Here is a 22,294-nt window from a genome sequence, read left to right as displayed (position 1 = left end):
ACGTCAGCACATTGCACAGCCCATGGATAGGGTGTCCGAGTGCTATCCGACGAGAGATAGAATTTCGGGTGCAGCTTTCTCACTTAATTCTATAGATTTTACACACTACGTAACCTTGGGGGTAAGAAACACACAACACATGGCAGCTGATGTTTGAGTTTTTATTTCATTGCGTTTGCCATCTTAAGTTAAAAAGGTCTGAGTGTTGCATCTGAAGAGACCACTTAACCGCACACGTGGATCAGCTCCTCGAGGGACAGACAGCTCCTCTCTCCTCCCAGGCTCCTCACTTGAAGATCTTGCCCTGGTTGAAGGCTTTGCCTGTATTCTTGAATTCTCCTTCCCAGCAGAAATACTCTTTCACAAGGGTTTTGCACTCCTCACTGTCAGGGTCTAGCTTCCTCCAGTTGTAAGATTCATAGTCTATTTGCCAATCCTCAGAAAGCTGTAAATGAGAGATTTAGGTGTCAATACAAATACACAGGCCACTCGCTAAGTTTGTTAGAGTATGTAATGTGCCAAAAGATTTGGTGGTTATATCAATACAATAGCACCAGTAGTAAAACCGCACATGAGGAAAGCAAGCGTGCTGTAAATATTCAAGGAAGGGGGGGGGTTGCAGACTAATTCTTCCAAACTTACCGTGAATGCCAAATCCTGGCCTCGGAACACCCACACTCCAGAGATTGAACTGTCATTGTTGGTTCCAAACAGGATAACGCTGGCAAAGCCAGTTTTACGCAGTTTGTCCAGACGCTGGAACATACCTGCCAAGGAAAGAGGCAAAAACTTTAGTATCTTAGAGTGTACTTGCTCTCCAGGTTCCACTGGTCACTCTTGTGTTGTAATCAGCATTTGTGACTGTACATTGGAGGATACCAGAATGTACCGTACACCAATGGAAAGCAATCACACTTTGCTCTACTGGCTAATACGGTACCAAACCTTTTTTTCGTTTTATCAATCAGGCATTTAACACACTGCAAAAAGGCCCATTTACACGGAGCGATGATAGCCCCAAAAAACAAAACAAAAAAAAGCGATCGTTTGAGTGATAATCGTTGCGGCTAAACACACGGCCATCGTGCACGGCTAGCTGATCGGTAAATTCAGGCCAACCTAAAAATTGTCGTTCAGCCTTATCAGCAGTTCTCCATGGGTAGTGCTGATAGCATTGTTTCCCATCGAAGAACAAAGGAGCTGAAAGCAGATAAGAGCCCTCGAGCTATTATACGCTTTCAGCTAAAGGCTTCATTTGCACACTAAATAGCTATTAAGTAGCTGAGTAGCTACTTAATAGTTTATACAAAATGCTCCTTAAAAGCTGTCACTCAAACAGTCGTTTGAGCGATCATCGCTCCGTGTAAATGGACCTTTACTCAAAGCTGATAGAGATTTTGTAAGCAAAGAACCAGAAATCTGCATGTGCTTTCAGCACAATTTCTGCCATGTGCACAATTAGGTTTTGATTAGTTTGCACACTCACTCCCCCACAGTATATAATGTATAGTGTGAGTGTGCACAATCAGCCAGCTCTGTACTCTAAAATGGAGACCTGATGCTCACTTGTTTTATAACAATCTTGCTAGGATTGATAATCAGGTTATATTACAGCTGCCAAACACCACATCTTTACAGCAGGCAACAGTCCTGATCCGAGTGCGATCACCTCCTCCCACAGCGCTACAGAACTAGTTTCCCAAGCTGCGCCCTATCTTAGGAATGTAACACAAGGCATCAGCAGGCTGTCTATGTTTTTCAACACTCCCTTTAAGAAACCCAGCAGCTTGTCCCTTCATTCAACCTTGGCCTTACTCCCATCTTGGAAGCAATCCAAACAAAGGCCCAAGTTGTACAAGCTCAGTCTTGTATAGACCTGGTCATGAGAGAGACTAGATGAAGTCACTCCATAGTACAAAGGACCTCTGACCATAGAGAATAAGAGATGACTGGACCAAGTGAGTGCGCACCCACCTGGCCAGATTGTGCAGATCAGCTGCAACCATTCCTTATGTGAACCTCTGCTGCATGCAGGACTTTGAAGAAGAAACACAGGAGACGACGGCACTGCTGTAAAGACGGTCCTCAGAAAACAGCATGAAGATAAAAAAACCTTAATAGTGGCTACGCATTTTGGTGTTGAATTGACACCTTCATCAGGCATGTTACACTGACACAAAGTGGAAATTTAAGAAGCAGGAGAGAAGGCCGACAGGTGACATCATGGACAGATTCTGCCGTCAAACAAAACTTCATAAGAATCCAAGTAAAAATGCACCAAAACATACAAAGAGTTAAGGTAGCATGTAAGACAAGAGGAAGCAATGTCCTAATTGTCAAACATTTTGGTCTTGCGATAAAGATCTGACTATCAACCTGTTTTTATTTTAACTCCTTAATGAAGTGATGAAGTGACCGTATATTTTTCTCAAGTCCATGTTCAAAAATAAAACTTACTTATCCATCACTGTAGATGTCTAAGGGATGAGTTATTGTGCAAACTATTTAATGTACAATATTAAAGTAGTGGAAAATAAATAAATGTAAAAAAGGAAGGGAAGTGGCAAAAAAAAAAAAAAAAAGCAATTCCGCCTTTTTTTGGGAGAATGGGTCTCATTTGTATGGGTCTCATTTGTATGGGTCTCATTTGTATGGCATTCGCACTGCATCAAATAGGAGATACTTTATTCTATGGGTCAGTACGATAAAGACAATGAGTTATGTACATTTTTATAACTAGTACAGCAAAATAACTCTGGAAAGGAATACAATTATTTTCTGCCGCCCTCTTGACAGCCATAATTTTTTCACCTACATGCACAGGACATACTGTAGTTTCCATTGGTACCATTTTGGGGTACATACCACTTTTTGATCACTTTTTATTAAGTTTATTCTTGGAGACGGGTTGACATTATCCCCTCCCCCCCCCCCCCCCACATCGTTCACCATGCGGGGTTAAATGCTGCGTTAGTTTGATGGATCATACTTTTACAGACGCAGCAATACCAAATGTGGTTTTGCTTCTTTTATTAGAATGAGCGAAAAAGGCCGTTTTGCCATTATCTTTTTAAAATTAACACATAAGTACCCATAGGGGACTTGAACTTGTGATCTGATTGCTCATACAGTGTAAAGCAATACCATAGTATTACATTGTACTGCGATCTAAAAGGCAGTATTAGGCAATCTGAAATGGCAGCCGTGGCTGCATGGCCATTGAATGGCTCTTTGCAATCTCATCACAGGGGTGGGGAGATCATTTGGGACCATCAAAATTCATTCAGGACATTTAAAGGTTGGTCAGAATAAAAGAAAAAAAAAAAATGTTTTAAATGGGCGCAGTCAGCACGAGTAGTGACTGTGGCTGTTACGGGTGGGCGTCAGCTGCCAAAAACAGCCGACACCTGCGTTGTATAAGTGAGATCAACCTCTGATCATGCTCCATAGAAACCCTGATCCTCCATGACATAACTGCACGTGGGGGAGCATTAAAGGGGTTTACTACAAACTATACACTAAACAGATCACCATTCAAAACGTCTGGTTATCATTCTGAAGTTGCAGGCAAGATTGGATATCTGTGACCCCGATAACGTTACCCATCTCTTCGCACTTTGTTTTTAAAATTTCCACATTGTATCAGTTCGATACAAAAACACACAGCTACAATTAAGGCGCTTTATGCCATGTTCAGGCCAGCACAAAGCAGTCAGTCATGCTGATTTTAGCAGTCGTCTGTCACTTATGGGGTAATGTACAATAGATTTAGGCCTCATGTCCACGGGGAAAAAAATCAGGCCCACTACAGATTCTCAATGGAGAATCAGTAGCGGGTCCCTCCTGCCCCGCGGACATGAGACTTTTAAAAAAAAAAAAAAGATTACATTTACCCGCAGCGGTCCATGCATGTCTTCCTTCCGTCGCGGCCTGACCTTCTTTCTTCGGCCCGGCGGATGTGCTCGGCACATCAGCTGGGCCGAAGAAAGAAGTTTCCGGCCGCGAAGGAAGGAAGAACCGCATCGCCCGGAGCAGGTGAGTTTAATTCCGGCGCGGGTCTCCCGCGGATCCGGAAAGCTTCCATGGGCCTCAATAGAAGCCTGCGGGAGCCGTCCCCACAGGAGACCCGCGCCGGAATGGAGCATGTCCGGATTTTTTCCTGCACGCGGGACTCGCGCCTGCAGGGAAAAAATGACATCCGCAGGTTTTTAACTACCTGCGGGTGTCTAGTGCATCTCTATGGGGCGCAGATCCGCGTGCAGGAAAAACGCTGCGGATTTTAAATCGGAATTTGCCCGTGGACATGAGGCCTTGGAACTTACAGCTTGTTTCTGTAGCTCCCAGCAAGGCACAAATCCAATTTATTCTTGAGGATCTGGTAGCCCCACACCATCCAACCCGATTGGCTGTTTCCCAAGTATGCAGTATAATAGTAGCTAGACTATCAGTCAGAAGATTTGGGCAGGGCTAGGAACACCTCATGAACAAACTGGACTCTTGTCAGGAGTCCAGGAGTCTCAGTAACAAGTTTCTAAAAACCACAGCGCTTTAACTCATAAGTGACAGACCACCGAAATCAGCTTGTCCACCATCACTTCATGCTGCTCTTGGTGAAGATAGCAGAAAGGACATTGCAGGTTCCCTTTAAGGTTTCTATCTTCATCCCGACTCCTTTGGGTCATCTTACAGCAGTGCCATGGTCTCCAGTGTTTCTTCCCCACAATCTATAGCGGACAACAGGCCATATAGTCTGCAGCATCATTTCTGGATCGATCAAGGTTATTTCAATCATGCCAGAAGGTCCTGCGTCGCCATTTCTCCTGATATGCCCATTTTTTACTAAACTGTTCTGGAACATCTTCGCTTCAAACCTCACAATGGGCATTCCGGTTAGCACTTCTAAACTGACAATGGGGTGCTACCACTTGAGGGCATGCCCCTACAGTCGAAAACTGTCCAATCATGGCTGGCAGCGTAGGGACACACAAGGGGTAATGGTAGCAAGCAATTGTCACTTTATTCATTCATAAGTGTCCAGGAGGAACAGAGGAAGGGTACAACACAGGTTCCCAATTTGTCACACTGAAGTCATGTGTTCCCCATGAAACAGACATATCAGGAGTGGGAAGAGTCCTTTACCTGGACAGATATACTGCGGTGAACAGACTTCAGGTACTTAACATTCTAACTGACCGATAAAACACGAGCCTCTAGAAGCCCCCGTACACAGTTTAGTTGTCTGCACCGCCTGCTAATGGCAGAGCGGAACTCTAAGTGTATGGGGAACAGCTCATCTTTCCACTGATAGATGCGAGAGTTAAAGGTGGAAAGGTTAAATGCCAGATTCTTTAGTTCACCAAGAGATAAGCCGCTGCAAATACGGCCTGGCATTGGCTTAAAAAAAGCTTATGCCAGGCCTTTTTAAAAAACTTTGTTGAGGACCGACAGGTCAGCCAGAGATTCCCAGGGCTGCTGTCACTGCGGCCAGCACAAAAAGCAGAAAGCGCTAACCATAGCGCAGTGGACCAGGTTGGTACTGCAGCGCAGCTGACGTTGAAGTCAACAGGAGCTGCGCTTGCAATTTCAATGCAGGACCCTGCACTGACCTCCGTGACATCGGTCCTGGGAATCAGCTGATCGGTGGGGATCCAAATGGTGGAAAACCTGCCTGCCATCAATATTAAAATTTTAAGGATAAACACAAATGTTCAGCTGAGCTTAATCTTCATGTGTATGGGTGGGACGCGGAGGAAACAGCTTGTCGAATGAACGTTCATTCAACTGGCAGTCGTTGAAGGTGTATGGGCACCTTAAGACAACATGCTGTTCTTTTCAAGATTCAACAGGTTCCCATTCTCTAAAGGCTCACATATAGAAATTGTTGCAAATAGTTCAACTGCCTGATTGACAGCCCTCCCTTTCAGGAGGCTATGAGGGATGCAATCAGTAATCAGCTTGTGCTTTAGGGACGCTTGCTCAGAATAAAAGGCTGTGGACATCATCCCAGCATCTATGCAAATGACAGCAATATTCCCATAGGGAAATATTAACCCTTTGCAATCCACTGTCTGACGTCTGAAGACATTCTGATTGAAGACTGTACACCGCTGATGTCAGAAGACGTCTGTCAGGGTATTCTTACTGCATATTGCTGGCCGCTCTGTTGTCGGGGGCCTCTCCAGCATGTCCCATACCACAGTACTGGCTCTAGCCAGTAGATGGCGCCATTTTATAATGGCAGAAAGAGAAAGCCCCCTAGGAAACCCTGAATCCAAAATTGGATTGCAAAGGGTTAAACTGAGAAGTGTGATTACCAGAAGGCCCCACGGAGATCTAGTCTGAAACACACTCATAGCATCAGACAATATGGCCGGGTAGTCTACAGCTAAAGGAGCAACTAAAATAAAAAATACCATGCGAGAACTTGTCTGCAAAATCCGTGTATTAAAGTTTAATATTCAGAAGTCAATATATTTATCAGACTGGCATAGCTTTGATCACTTCTTGTATGCGGTCTGCATGACTTTAAAATCTCTCTCGTTATAGCAAAATCATAGTCTGGGTGCCCTTCTATATATTTAAGAAGGTCTGGTGCCGATCTGGCCCACATCTAAACCTAACGTTAATTTCAAGAAAATTACGCCAGCGCCCAGCTTTTGGTGGCTTTTTCACCCCCTAAGGTACCTTTACAAGGACGACCATCACTCCTGTGCTTCCACAGAGGAACAAGTGCACCAGAGATTCTCTCCCCCCCCCCCCCCCCCCCCCCAATTTTCTAGCTCTGTGGCTGCGTGTACATGAGATGAGATGTCGCCCAAAAAAAAAAAATCACCATTTTCGGTGATTATTCAGGCGACAAGCACCCAGTGTAAAAGGTACCTTCACTCTTACGCTGCAGGCTGGGCAGTTTTTCTTCTGCTATTTTTGCATAGGCTTTCTGTATAGGACATGGAAGATACCAGGGGAAATCAAAAACCACACGAATGCCTCAGGATATAGCATCACTAACATACCTGTAATGAGGTTGCAGCTCATGAAGGTCTGCGTGAGCTCGTTAGGGAAACGATACTCTGAGTACCAGATGGACCAGCCCTCTTTGTCAAAATGTTCCCAGAAATAAGGCAGAGCCACCGATAGTGTGTCTTCATTAGAATATTTTCTTTTAAATTCATCCATAATGAAGGAACTGGAAAGCAATAATTAAAGTGTTATTGGGAACGATACCCATATGACTGCCCTCGTTCCTAGGAGGACAAACAGGCTTCTCTCGTAGGAAGCTATATACTACTAGCACAGCCCACCTCTCTCAATCACAGTGGAAGTTAATCATGATCACTTGCAAATCCAATTCAGAACTTTAAACAGCAATCCCCATCAGCAAGTACTCCAGTAGTGCTTTACACACCCAGGCAGGCCTCCCCGATGAGGCGATAGCCAAGCGCTGGTGAGGCACTTGTCAGAAGAGATGTGCAGCAGAAGCTGCACCAAATGTTTAGCAACAAAGCCAACTTGTGTGGATTTTAGTATATCATTAGATACAGGCAAATGGCAGACAAAAAAAAAAAAACCAAACAAAAAAAAACCTTTAGCATGGGGGAAGCAAAGCAGATTGATACGCCATGTACTGTAGAAAACACAAGTAGAGCTTGGGAGCCCCCTAATGGCAGCGTTATTTCATCCATGTAAACCATTAAGGCAAAATGCACACAGTCGGGTCGGATTCCACATGCGGGACCCCACAGCTGAATCTGACCCGTGCCCCTGCGGACCCCGTCTTACCTGTCCGCAGTGTTCATCTGTTATGCGGATGTACCAGCCAGCTTGTTCATGCGCAGTACAGATGATGTTGTGCTGTCACTAGGCAATGACGCAGGCCTGTTCGCAGTGACAGCTGCAGACAGGCCGTGGATCAGACAGCTTCCATTGATGTCAACGGAAGCTGTGTGATTCAATGAAAGCTATCCGCGCCGAAATACAGCACAATTGTTTTCTGCTTGTGTGCAGTGAAAAGAGATTTTCTATAGCAGGCTATGGTCAGTATTTGCTGCTGAATCCGGAGGCGGACGTCTGCTCCGAATTTCGCTATGCAAATACGCCCATGTGCATTGGGTCTAAGGCTGCGTTCACACTTGGCGGATTCCGGGCGGAAATCTCATGGTTTGGCTGCAGCGAAAAACTGAGATTTCTGCCGGGAATCCGCCGCTTCAAAACCGCGGCACCTAGCCACGGGTTTTGAAGTGGCCTGGCCGCACGCTCTTCCCCTGCGGCCGGCGCTCCCATAGAGGAGAGCGTGGCCGCATTGAAAGAAAAGAAGAAACCCCCCCCCCCCCCAAAAAAAACACGAACAAACACACGAACATGCTGCGGCCAGCAAATCCATGCCACAGCACCAGCTTTGCCATGGCGCATTCGCAGTCCTGTGTGGACGAGATTTATGAGAAATCTCGTCCACATGGCTCGCCAACCCTGGGATTAGCAGCCGCAGGCGGATTTCCTGGGGAAAAATTCCAGACGGAATTTCCGTGGCAAAACCGCCCAGTGTGAACCCAGCCTAAGGGTTACAGGAGTTTAAACAACATCTTACCTGATCCAGAGTCACAGTCCAATTACTGACTAATGAGCCATTTACACGGGACAATTATCGCTCATAATTTGTTCAAAACGAACAAAATTTAGCGATACTAGTCTATCAGTCAGCATAAAAACCATCGCTGATCGCCGGCTTGTCCAATGCCAACACTCCCTGTTTCATAGGTGAAGCACCAAATGAGACATCTGCCAGTCTAAACGATCTGCATGAGCGCTAATGACCTCAGCACTCACGCAGTTGTTTAGACAACCGCTGCCCCACGTTAAAGGTGGTGGTTTTACATCTGCTTTGGGGAATTCCACTTTCCTGTTCAGGAAGCAGGAAAGGTGGAATCCCTACGGCTAAATGGCTCAGTCTGTGGAGGAAACCAAACAACGCCGGACGGACCCCACTGACTAGGATGCACAGCTTTTTCTTCCGGTATTTTGATCTGGATCCGACTGGAGGTTCTAGCACAGATGTGAAACTGTCCCAAGTTGTTACACACCCCTTTATTGGGGCGAGTGGAACACTATGCATGTTTTCAGTATACGCTGGGAGCAGTTCTCAGCCTACACAGATGGCAGTATTTCATCAGTATTTTTGTATCTGGTATTTGGAAGCAAACCTATTATACTTTCTTTAGGTTCCACTCCTGGTTTTGGCTGCCACATAAAGATACTGATCTAAATACGGCAATGTGAAGGAGCCCCTAAACCTCTTCCTTCATCACAATACAACTTAGAGGGTTTCTGTGGAAAATACTATTGAGGACCTATCCTCAGAATAGGTCATTAGTAGATCGGCTGGGGTCCGTCACTCGGGACCCCGACTGATCAATTAAGCGGGCGCATGCCGTTAGCACCGCAAATACAGAGGTCAGTGTGGAGACTGTAGCGGCCGGCGCTTGTAACTGCAGGCACAGCTTGCGTTGATTTTAATAAGAGCCATACCTGCACTTACAAGCGGGTGGATCCCGCTCCATACATCGGGTGCCAGCTGTTTCTTACAGCGGATACCCGGCAGCAGCAGATCCGACAAGCCATGCTGCTCCTCAGAACTGTTAACATTTTAAATGCCGCTGTCAGAATAAACTGTTTTTAAAGCGTTAAACGTTCCAACGAGCTGCGCGGCTTGTCGAAACTGCTGCTGCCGGGTGTCCGCTCTAAGAAGCAGCCACCACCCGACATTCATGGGTCCCGTACAGCATTCCGCGATAAGATCGCAGGACGCTGTGCGGTTGCCAAGCAGCTGGGGGACTTCTAAAAGGCTTGATAGTCACTCTGCATAGTCAGCCCTAGGGACCTTCAGAAGGCTTCCGGCTGCCTAGCAGCCGCACAGCGTCCGCGATCTGACCAGACAGGCTTGATAGAAAACTGTCCGGTCCCTGCACGGAATCATGTAATGCCATAGTGTTACATCATATTGTGCAGGACAGATCGTTCGCGTCTTGCGAAGGTCGTAACTCGAACATTCGCAAGTAGGGGACTATCTGTACTTACAATTGTATTACTTATAAAATGCAATTCATCTCATAGAATAGAGTGAGCTGCACTTCTTTGCTCTTTTGAGCTTCAGGCTCTCACATCAGCAGATTGTTTGGCAGACTTCTATGTAAGAACGGTGTCTGCCTTCTGGATGCCCCACAAGACCCAAGTAATTACTGCACAGATAACATCCCAATATAAAAGGCTTCAAGCTATCGGTTTAAGGGCATGTTCACATTCATAGCTGATTTGTAATAGAAATCCCTGTAACAGTCTGAGATCATGATCTGTAGAAACAAAACAGTCACATGCAAGATTTTCAATAGCAGAAATTTCTTCTACAAATCAGCCACATGTGAATAGCGAAGCATAGAGAACATGCAACAGCACAGTCGGGAGAGAGGAGTACTGGAAGACCCTTACCTCTTAGGGAGGTGAGCATAGGGGTCCTTGGATTTAGGCTCTGCTGCAAGAGCCTTTTCAGACTCGTCAAGATCCTCCTCTGCGGCTGGTGCGGGCTTCTTCTCCTCCTTCTCTTTCTTCTGCTGCGGCTGCTCTTTTACGGGTTTCTCTTTCTTTGGAGTCTCTTTCTTAGGCTGCAGTTCGGCAAACTTCTTAGCTGATGAGCAAAGATGCACATAAGCATTTACTAGTAATAAAGGTTTGCTAGTACAGAAACCACTCGTGTCTCCATACAGGCTCTGGCACTCCCTTGAGACCTGAAGACAGCTACGGGATGTGGTTCTTCACATCCACGAACAGGTGACACAACCCAGTTGTCGCATCACCTAAAATGGCGCTACTTTCTATTATTCCAGGCTTGTTTGCCTAGGCAGGTTTATTGCATCATTTCGTAACCTCATCATCAGCACAAACTGCAAACCCTTCCCATTGGTGAACCTTCCATAGCAGTTTATTAAAGAGCTGGACTAATGTACATGGAAGAATTGGTTGCAGATGCCCTAGTCAGTGGAAGTGTAGACGCATGGGGGCCATTGATCTCCTTCCAGCGTACGCCCGAGTTCATAAATCTATTGGGGTGATTAGATGAGACCAATCTCACCCCTCACCCTCAATTCTTCGGTTTCTTCTCCCACCGTACGTATAACTTTTGTTTCTTCCCACCCCCCCCTCCTATCAGTTTTTTTTCTAGCCCCTACTCCGTTCCTTTGTTTCCCTCATATCTGTCCCTTTTTCTCTTTATTTACTATACCTTTCCTTCAGTGTTGGTTTAACAACCACTTATTAAGCAGTGTTCGGTATTTGAGAGCTCTTCTCTGAAAAACCCACATAACTTTTTAGCTCAGAGTGACTGTGAAGTAAACTCCAGAAGGGATCTCAACTCCAACTTGGAATTTCTATGCAAGCTGAGGACCTCTTGAACTGTATGAACCTTCACCTCCAGCTCACAGTCCAACTCCGCTACAGTTAAATATAATTATTACTTTTGAATTCTGTACTTGTTTGGTTATAACTTTAAACTTTATAAAAAGATTAAAGTAAATGCAGCTATGGCCGCTGCTCTGGAAAAACACCCATACATGTAGTCTATGGTCAGATATTCATCCCTTGCCACAAGAAAGGCATTTAGCCAGATGTGGGTTTAAGAAGCTGCACCAATAGCTATGTAGTTATTACTTAAGCTTTGTTAAAAACGTTTTCTAACACACGACTTGTACAATACAGTATCCTACCAAGTGTAACTGGACACCTGAGTCGGAATCAAAAGTAATATTTACACATTAATACTTAGTGGGGCTCCTTTGGCCCTAATGACATCAGATACTCTCGGTGACATACTACTATCAGATACACTTCAGCTGGTCATTTCCCTCCAATCATCCCGCAAATATCTTGCAAGTTCCCTCAGAAACTAGACGCTGTTCATATTTCCTAACCTGACACTCAAGATGTTCAGTAGGTTCAGGCCAATCCAATTGTGGAAATTGACATCCTCACAGCAACATAAAACAGCGTTGGATTTGTGACAAGGCACGTTGTCTTGCTGGAACTATGGCTGACCATTCCCAGAATATTGCACATTCTTGGCAGCACATGGTTGTCTAGAATTTCAAGGTACACCTCTGGGTTCATGGTTCTTGTCACAACCAATGGACCAAGACTATACCACAAAAAAAATACCACCAGATCTTAACAGAACCTCCGCCGTACTTAACTGCTGACACAACACACTGGCAAAAGACAGCCGCCAGGCATCCTCCACACCGAGAAACTGAAGATCGAATGGTTTGGTACTCCATAGAACGTTCCATAGCTGCCTCAGATTGAGTGTAACATGGTACAAACTTGGCCCGTCAAGAATTGCTCTTTATTACATCAGCTCTCATTGCTTAGTCCTTGCTAGAGATTTTATATTGAAGTAGCGTGAATAAACATTGTTTTAGAGTCCTATATGTGCCATTTCCAGACAAAAACTCACCATCAAACTGAGCCATCTTGTCACACAGCTTCACCTCTCCCAAGACAACACGGAACTGGGGTTGATTCACGCATGTCACAAACCATCTTGTAACGTTACCAAAAGGCTGGCGGAAGGATGGATCCAAGACCTGTGGGAAGTAATGGAGTATCAGTGGAAATTCCAAAATCAAATCACACAAGAGCAAATGGAAATTACCACTCCAAGGCTGTATTACAGCCAGGCACACCGTGCAGAAAACATCTGGTTGCAGAAGACAAGTGGGGCCATCTTGCTTGTCTTCTGCATCCTCCGCTTCGAGCACTCAGCTGGAGCAGGGAACATCTGGATGCAGAAGACAAGCAGGGACACCTCTTCCGCATCCTCTGCTCCGAGCGCTCGGCTGTATAACAGCCAGGCGCTCAGAGCGGGAGGGGGGGGGGGGGGGGGGGGGGTTGTTGGGGGAACAGCTGGATGCTGGGTTCCCACGACTCGTTTTGTGTTAAAATTTCCATTGTGGAATGTCCAGCAATATTTTCCAAAGTGCTGTACAAGTATATGGTGTTTTAATAGACTGCATTCAGTTGGGCCTCAGTCACACACAGGTAATATGGCTGCATTTTAGCATCTGTATTACAGCTGCAAGTCTTGCCATGACCACGGGTCTAATCAATGGAACTGGCAGAATTACAACTATAATGCTGTTCGTTTAGGGCAGAAGATTGACAGTCGGGCCAGTACCCGAGTCTGTAATACGCAGCAGCGCTACGTTCACCTGAAGAAAGTCCTCAAATGTGTTAAAAATGGTCCGGAATGTAAATTCTCATTTATTTATTTATAAGTAAAAAAGCTCACTGTTTAAAAGTGATCACTGACTTTCAATCCGAATAAAAACTACTGCTGGCTTCTCGTTCCGTATAAATGCTTTCCTCTTCACATAGAAGGTAAAGCACTGAGTGAGAAGCCAGCGATCCAGCAGCGAAGTCTGTCTAAGGCCTCATGTCCACGGGGAAAATCAGATCCGCTGCGGATTTGTAATGCGGATTTGGGCTGCGGATGCACTGTAATTGTCTTTTACTTTTCATGCGGGAGATCAATTGAGCTGTGTGCTCTATGAGCTCCCGCACGCGTGATCCGCACCTAAATGGAGCATGTCCATTTCTTTTCATGCTCCAGAAATGTTTGAATTCACTTTTAGATACCATCCGCGGGTATTTATCTACCTGCGGGTGGTCAATGTATTCCTATGGGGCGTGGGTCAGCGTGCAGGAAAAACGCCGCAGATTTTAATTCTTATTTTCCCCGTGGACATGAGGCCTAAATGCTGTGCATGAGCGCCAACAACCTTAGCAGTGACGTCAGCACTCGTGCATTTGTTTAGCTAGCTGTCATCCAGTATTAAGTTACACAACACATCCACTTGTAACATGGATTTTGGGGCAGATATGTACGTCACTCAAGGTCAAGAAGTATCAGGAGATTATAGTACCAGAGGATTGAAGCAAACTATACCTGTTTGTAAAGCCACAGCAGGGAGCATGTAACAGCAATGTCAGCCAGTGTGATCCTCTCACCAACCAAGAATGTCCGAGACTGAAGATGACCATCCAAGGTAGTCAAGATGAGTTTCATCTCCTCCTTTGCTTGCTCTGAGGCCTAATAGAGATAGAGAGTTCTCAAAGAGCCAATGTATCTTGCAGTAATGTACTTGCATCATTTTCCATCTCCAATGGCGCTCACAATCCAATCTCCCCAGCTCAGGCACATGGCCAGAATAGTCAATGTCATAGAAAGGCAATTAACCCATTTGTGAAGAAAGCTGAACAGCACGCCAACGTATGAATAGCATGAATGCAGGACTCTTAGAATAATCCCAATTACCCAACAATATCGCTCCTCAAATGTAATGCATGGCAGCTTGCAAAGTGCGGCGGCAGTAGAGGCTTTTTATCCATTTATTTTTAAATTAAATAAAGCAGCTGTGACGTTTCGGCTGAGCCTATAGTCTTTAAGCCAAGCCAAATATTGTGCACTCCTTTATAACCCCGCTGACATCTTCTGAGAGCTTAAGAGGACCATAGTGGAAGCTCCCTCCTCCAGCATCTGGCTTGGACAATATCATTCAACATGCAGATATGTTGTGGCATGCGGTGCTGACACCATGCGAACTTCTTACATCTCAGCTAGATCTATTCATTAGATTCTGTGGTGTGCAGCACATGATTAGGTCCTTTAGGTTTGGATAACATTTGTATAGATCTACGTATGCCCATTGGTATGATGTAACGTGATGGTGGTCAGTGGGTGTATAAAAGAGTGCACAATGGTTGGCTAGGCTTGAATAAGGCTAGAATCAGCCGAAACGTCACACTTGCTTTAAAAATGAGAAAAAAAAAAGCCACACGCCACACTTTGGAAGATGCCTTCTACTTTTGATAATTAACCCAGTTGTATATCCTCCAGGCAAACAAGCAGAGCATATGCAAACTCCATACAGATGTCACTGCTTGGATTTAAAACCAGGATCCAAGCGCTGAGATAGGGTTATCTTCCATAACTGCATTTAGTTTTTTTGTCCAGTACCTAATATTTTAGTTTTAATCTTAAATCCTCAATAAAAGCTGTGATAATGATTTTTTAATGTGCTCCCCCATTGGCCTCCAGCCCCCTTTACCATCTGTGTACTGTACAATGCCGTGATACCCAAATGTTCATACTCTAGATCAGGGGTCCCCAACTCCAGTCCTCACAGTCCCCCAACAGGTCAGGATTACTATAGGATATCCTAAAAACGTGAAACATGACCTGTTGGCAGTCCCTGAGGATTGGAGTTGGGGAACACTGCTCTAGACACCAGAAGATAAACTGTTGATCTGTCCAATTCGGACATAAGGGTGTGGTCGATGGAGCCCCACTAGTGGAACCCCCTCTGAGACCACAAGAGGTCCCAGGAGAGAGGTGGCATGTTAATGCACACTCCACTATAATGGTCAAAAAATACAGAAATGGCTAAACAGGATCACCTGGCCACTTGCATATCTAACAGACTAGAAAGGAGGTTGACTGTGCTAGGGCAGCAATCTGGACATGGGGGGAAGCAGGACAAGAACAGTAATGCGGCCCCTGTTAAGTAGCAAGTCTGAGACCAACACGATGACATTTGACCACTAGTATGTTAAGGCCCATTTACACACAAAGATAATCTGTAAAATGATTGAAAGATTAGCGATTATTTTGCATAAAGTACTAGTGGGCACTAAACTCAGCAAGTGGTCTGAGCTCTGCAATTGGCTCTATTGTTCAGGCACAGGCTGCTAAGGCCAAATGCCCACAGACAGATTTTTTGCTGCGGGCAGTAATTATCGTCCATAGCATGCAATGTTAAAGGGGTTGTCTCGCGAAAGCAAGTGGGGTTAAGTACTTCTGTATGGCCATATTAATGCACTTTGTAATGTACATCGTGCATTAAATATGAGCCATACAGAAGTTATTCACTTACCTGCTCCGTTGCTAGCGTCCCTGTCTCCATGGCTCCGTCTAATTTCAGTGTCTTCTTGCTTTTTTAGACGCGCTTGCGCAGATGGGTCTGCTGCCTTCGGCTCCGCTCGGCAGCATCGGTGTTTTGGCTCCGCCCCCTTGTACGCGTCAGCGCGTAGCTCCGCCCCATGGCGTGTGCTGATTCAAGCCTCCAGATTGGCTGGAATCGGCACATGTGACGGGGACGGAGCTACGCGATGACGCGTACAAGGGGGCGGAGCCAAAACACTGATGCTGCCGAGCGGAGCCGAAGGGAGACTGCGCAAGCGCGTCTAAAAAAGCAAGAAGACACCGAAATTAGACGGAGCCATGGAGACAGGGACGCTAGCAACGGAGCAGGTAAGTGAATAACTTCTGTATGGCTCATATTTAATGCACGATGTATATTACTAAGAGCATTAATATGGCCATACAGAAGTACTTAACCCCACTTGCTTTCGCGAGACAACCCCTTTAAGTGATTCTTCCCTGCACACCAGCGGAAATCACTTGCAATTTCTGCTCACGGAGGAAGAATCGCAGCATGCTCCATTTGGTGCGGGAAATTGCATGGACAATGTCAATGTCAATTTTGAAATCACCGCGGATCAAAGTAATCGCCAGTGCGACATGCCCTGCACTGCACATGCGCGCTGGCCAAGACACTCACGGCGGATCCAGACAGGCGAGTATGGGTCTCTGGCTGGGTACAGGACAGGGACCGATTCTGTTGCGAGATTTCACAGTTGAATTCGGCCTAAGAGAATACAATGTAATCTCTAGCTCCTGTAGAGATAACAGCGTGCAGTCTGAACGATGAATTTGAAACACCCCTAAAATTCATCGTTCAGACAAAAAGTGCATAATAGCAGCATTTACACACAACGATTATTGCTCAAAAGCCAAAGTTTTAAAGAATTTTGAGCGATAATCGTTGTGCGTAAATGGGTCTTCAGACTAGTTACACATTTGGTGGACCATCTGGTTACATACACTTCTGCTAGCAGGAAGGAAGCCCACAGAACAAGCCGTGCATACAATACCTGCTTGTTGAATTGCATAATCCCCAGAGTTGGGAACACCCAAGCGCTGGCCGGAGGGACAATGTGGTTGTCTGCAAAACTGACCCATTGCAGGACCTGGGCCTGGTCTAAGCGGGATGCTCCACGGAGGGCGTCGTTACCCACTGAGGACAGGAACAGAAGAGAAATCAGACAGGTGTTACACATATATAAAACATGGCGCCTTTCCCTGAAGTGTACGGACAGCAGAGGTCTTACCATAGTGAGCGATGGCGCTGCTCTCAAACAGGCAGAAACCGTCATTACCCTCAAATGCTGGAACCTAAGAACAAAACATAAGCTTAATCCAAGTGCTGCACTTACAGGGTCATACAGAACGTAAGCCATCCATGCAGGACACACACGTGTGCAGGCGAACAAGTTACCATCAGCCATGCAGGACACACACACAGGCGAACACGTTACCCAGATCACATACATCCAAGAGTCAGATCTCCTCACCTTCCCCAGAGGAAACTTCTTGAGGAATTCAGCTGTTTTATTAGTTACGCCAAACTGGAACTCTGGGGCAGAGGAGGCAACCGTGATGGGGAACCCCGAATACTGGGCAGCGATGAGGGGCTTGTATGCCCTCCAGTTATCAGGGTATGTGTACAGCGTCTGCAGGCAGAGAAAGACAAACAGTTAGCAAAACAACTAGTGGAGACATGTTCACACAGCCAACGCCGCAGACGAAATACGCAACGACTCTGCTAGTGTTTCTGCCATAGATCCGTAAGTGGATTCAGCCCAACGCGCAAAACCCGCGTGCAGAGAAGTGACATAACACTTCCATGTGAATACATGGGGAAACGCAATGGAGACTCCTCCAGCAGATTTTGCCAATTGGTATACACATAGTGGCACAGAACAAGTAGCCCAGCGCCACGCCGAGTAGGTTACTTTTATACGGTACTGGGCACAGGGAGCCCCAAACTATTTAAGTGTAATAACTTGGAAAACCCCTTAAAGTCCTTAACAACCCCTTCATCTACAGGGTTTAGGAAGGGGCTCTACAACACCCCATAACACAGCTCCTTTGTCCCCCTTCACCAACTTAATTTTTGTTTTTTCCTTCCCACTTTAAAAAAAATTAAAAATCTTAAATTTTTAGTTTTTTTAGTCAACTTGGCCGTTTGAGGATGTTGTTTTGCAGACTGGGTTGTATTTTTAATGGTACTATTTAATGTACCCTGTATTGTACGGGGAACTAAACATCTAAGTGGAGTAAAATGGAAATAAAAACGGAATTCAGTCATCTTTGGCGCAGTGTGCGGGGTTGTTTTTATGATCTATACTGCGCCAAAAATTTTTTTTGCTGCCATTACTTTCTTAGGCCTCATGTCCACGGGCATAATTAAATTGTGGATGATCCGCAGTTCGATATGCCCAAAGACAATCATTGGGCATCTGCAGGTAATTAAATACCCGCGGATGTCTTTTCCCAGCGTGCGGATGCATCCACGCACGAGAAAAAAAATAAAAAAAGTACGATGCTCTATTTTCTGAGGATTCCCACACAAACGGCGGAAGCATCCCGATCTGCAGTACACCCGCAGCCAACACTGCGGACGTGCCACGGATCCGCGGGAAAGCAGGACGTTTGAAAGAGAAAAATGCACTGTGCATGGATACAGCACACCAAGAAAGAAGTTCCGGCTGGAACGGAGAAGACCTGCACCGCAGCCGGACAGGTAAGAAAATGTCTATGGCTGCGGGCACGGGTGGAATCCGTGCGTGCCTGAGGCCTAAATCTGTTCCTAGTTGTGGGGGCTCGCTTTGTGCGGGGTGTCTTGTAGTTTCTCTTGTCACAATTTTGGACTACATATGAATTTGAGACTGAAAAAAAAAAAAAAATATCCGCACAATTCTGGCATTATGGATTCTTCTGACACTCACCACGCGGGATAAATATGTTACTTTGATAGATTGGACTTATGGATGCGTCGACAAATATGTAGTTCTTAATTATAAAATGCGATTAAAGTTTTGAAACTTTTAATATACTTTTTTATATACCGTACATACTGGAGTATAAGCCTAGTCAGTGAGTTTTACTAGTTTTCTGTGGTAAAACCTATGGACCCAAGTATAAGCTGAGCTAGACTCAAGTATATACTGGGTGAAAAAAAAAATGCAATTCTCACCTCCCAGCCGGCGTCTGTGTCCCCGGCGCAATGCTCCCCCCCGGTGGTGTGGCAAGCTGCTTGAGAATTCTCCCCACTCCGCTTTGAATTCCCCCGCCGTCAGTGCTGTGTAAATAAGCGCTGTGATTGGAGCGAGCGCCAGCCAATCACAGCCAGTGAAGTCATTCACTTAATGGCTGTGAATGATTGAGTGCCGGCTGCGATTGGCTGGCGCTCGCTCCAATCACAGCGCTTACTTACACAGTGCTGACGGCGGGGGAATTCAAAGCCGAGCAGGAAAATGACAGCGGGAGAATTCTCAAGCAGCTTGCCACCACACTGGGGAGACCATCGCGCCAGGAACACAGACGCCGGCTGGGAGGAGAGTATTGCGCCCCCCCCCCCCCCCCTCACTCGAGTATAAGCCGAGGGGGGCTTATTCAGCATTAAAAAAAAAAAATTTTAAAGTGCTGAAAAACTCAGCTTACACTTGAGTATGTACAATAAATAAATATATATATATGTGTTTTTTTTTTAATCTTTTTCTTTTTTTTTAACTATAGGAAAAAATATATATATACACATCTATCTCACGTCACTTTTTTCCCCCTTTATAGTCCCCTTCGGCGACTCGACTTGAGATGATTTGACGGCTTATACTATATACTGCAATACTTCAGGATTGCAGTATATATCATTTCTACCAACACTCATATTAAGACAGCCCACAAACTCAAAAGCAGAAATACTTGACAGGCCAGGGGGCTTCAGTTGTCATGGAAACTCAGGGCCTTCTGAACAGCACCTCTGGGACTCCTGAACGTAGATTAGGGCATTTACTAGCCATGGTCAGTATGAAGGCTGCCCACAGCTGCTGTGGGCAGGGGCTCGCACATGTATGGCACGGGAGCCCATCACAAGCCATACAAACTGCCAGCCAGGAAGTAAATAAACCCCAGGGGGCATGAAGGGTTAAGGTGATAGATGAAGTTTTGTGCGACAGATGAAGTTGTGTGATCCCATCCTCCTTGCTCAGAAGTCTTATCCAGGACACCAAACACCAGCGAGGGCCTCGGGCCAGCGGGGGGGGCGTAACTGGGGGCCATCGGGGTGACCACTGCAGAATTGGCAATAGATCGGTCCAACATGTCAGATCGACAGATCCTAGGACAGATGTATGGTGGACAGCGGCCATAGTGAGAGCCAACAATGACTGGACACCCCATGCTGGGCTCCTCCACTGGTTATGGACCATGACAGCTGAGGAGAGCTGCAGGCCACCAAGGAGGCCAAGGACCACCACATCTAGTGGCCCCCACCCACAGGCGCCCCTCTGTGGCCACCCTACAGCCGGCAGTATGCACAAGCGCTGACAATGCCGGGCTACCTCACAGTTCCGGGTGTCGCCGGGAGGGGGCTGTCGTCTCGCGGCTCCTGCTAGCCTCCAGGCATCAGCAGCGCCAGAACTGCAGGCACCCCGATGCCGAGCACCCCCTGCCCAGCGCACAGCAGCGCTCTCCGGGCCCGCCCGGACTTGTGGCGGACGGATGCCGGCAGATTCCCCCGGAGCCATTCTCTACTCACCCCACCAACCATCTTCACTCGAGGAGAAAGGGAGGAGCCGAGCAGCAGCCGTGCGACGTCACCAGTCCGCGACGCGAGAAGAGGCGCTCTGCTGGCGTGCTGATATAGTGGCGGCAGCGCCACCTGGCGGTTGGACAGTGTGTGGCAGGACGTGGAAGGAGTGTGGAGCGTGCTGCCTGCTGATGGTGTAGACAAGTCTCAGAGGCCATGTTCACACGGGGCGGCAAGTCCACGGCGTCCACAACAAAGTGGATGAGATTTTCTAAAGAAATCCACACAGAATCCGTGCAGAAATTGACATGCGGAAAATGAGGGTGCATTAAGGCCGGCTGCACACAAACGGCGGAATCTGACCCTGTGCCCGGCGGTGACCCGGCGTACTTGTCCGCAGACGTCATAATCTGTGCTGCGGATGCGGCAGCTGGTGCACATGCGCACTACAGATTTTGCTGCGCCTTCGCTAGGCGATGACACGGATAACGCAACCTTTCCGCAATGGTGATTGCAGAAGGGCGGCAGATCGGACGGCTTACATTGACTTCAATGGGAGCCACCTGCACAGAATCCGGCTCAAAATAGAGCATGCTGCGACTCTTCCTCCATGAGCAGAAAATCGCAATTGGTTTCCGCTCGTGTGCAGGAAAACCTCTATTCATAGCATGCTATGGCGGTATGTGCCGCGGAGTCTGGAGGCGGACACCTTCTCCAGATTCCGCAATGCATATCCGCCCGTGTGCAGGCGGCCTAAGGGCTTGAAATTTCCACAGCAGTTCTGAATTCAAAGCCCTTTTGCCCCACCTGACCAGCTCACTAGAGGGCGCCGAGGCGTGCTTACAGGCAGGGGAGCGCCGTATCTGCTGAAATCAGCTGCGGATATGGCGCCAATTTTGCTGTGGAATTTTTAATTGGGCAGCATTTCCGCCCATGTGAACAGATCGCAGGAGTGCGTTCACACGGGTGACAGTCACACCCAATATTCTCAGATGTGACTCGCATCGCACGCGGACACCCCATCTGTGTGACGTGTGGGAGAGTGCACAGCTGCATGTTCTCCCGCGGGACACAAAAATAGAACATGGCAAAAGAGAGAAATTCAGCAGCACTCAAAGCAAAACCGAAGAAGGGGAGGTGAAGGAAGAAATGCAAAGCCACCCAAGGAGCTCTGAACCCTCAACTCCAAAGTATCGGCAGAGGGTTAAAGAGACTGATTGGTTAAGGCCTGGGAGGGGTGAAACGTTGTCTGCTGCGTAATAATGGAACCTTAAAGATTCGGTAACTTCTTTCACCTTATAAGCTGCCACAGTCTTTTTAATCCTCTACAAAAATGGAACACGTCTGCAATCTTTTCGTCCTGCAGTATCGCTGCGAGAGAAAAATCCCCCGTGTAAATATAGGGCAAATAGTGGGTTGTATTTTCGTGCCAGTTTTGTACATATTGAAATGTACAAAACATGCGCGATTTTTCGTGAATGCCCCCTTATGCGGGCGATTTTCATGTGAGTGCGATATCAGTCCGGGACACACTGCCGCAG

General features: G+C 46.6%; 1 protein-coding gene across 1 annotated transcript; it reads right to left on the bottom strand.

Annotated features, from left to right (window-relative positions):
* Positions 1-147: 147 nt before the first annotated feature.
* Positions 148-20,847, bottom strand: EEF1G (eukaryotic translation elongation factor 1 gamma). The gene is made up of 10 exons (XM_066582725.1): positions 20,763-20,847; positions 17,515-17,673; positions 17,272-17,335; positions 17,035-17,177; positions 13,988-14,131; positions 12,497-12,626; positions 10,480-10,675; positions 7,014-7,186; positions 643-767; positions 148-445 (listed from the first exon to the last, which is right to left on the bottom strand). Exons 1-10 carry the CDS (start codon positions 20,772-20,774, stop codon positions 287-289), a joined length of 1,305 nt encoding a protein of 434 aa, XP_066438822.1. The 5' UTR covers positions 20,775-20,847; the 3' UTR covers positions 148-286.
* Between the last annotated feature and the right edge of the window lie 1,447 nt (positions 20,848-22,294).

The sequence above is a fragment of the Eleutherodactylus coqui genome, chromosome 11 (assembly GCF_035609145.1).
Source record: "Eleutherodactylus coqui strain aEleCoq1 chromosome 11, aEleCoq1.hap1, whole genome shotgun sequence".
NCBI classification, from domain to species: Eukaryota; Metazoa; Chordata; class Amphibia; order Anura; family Eleutherodactylidae; genus Eleutherodactylus; species Eleutherodactylus coqui.
This window is presented reverse-complemented; position numbering and strand designations above follow the sequence as displayed.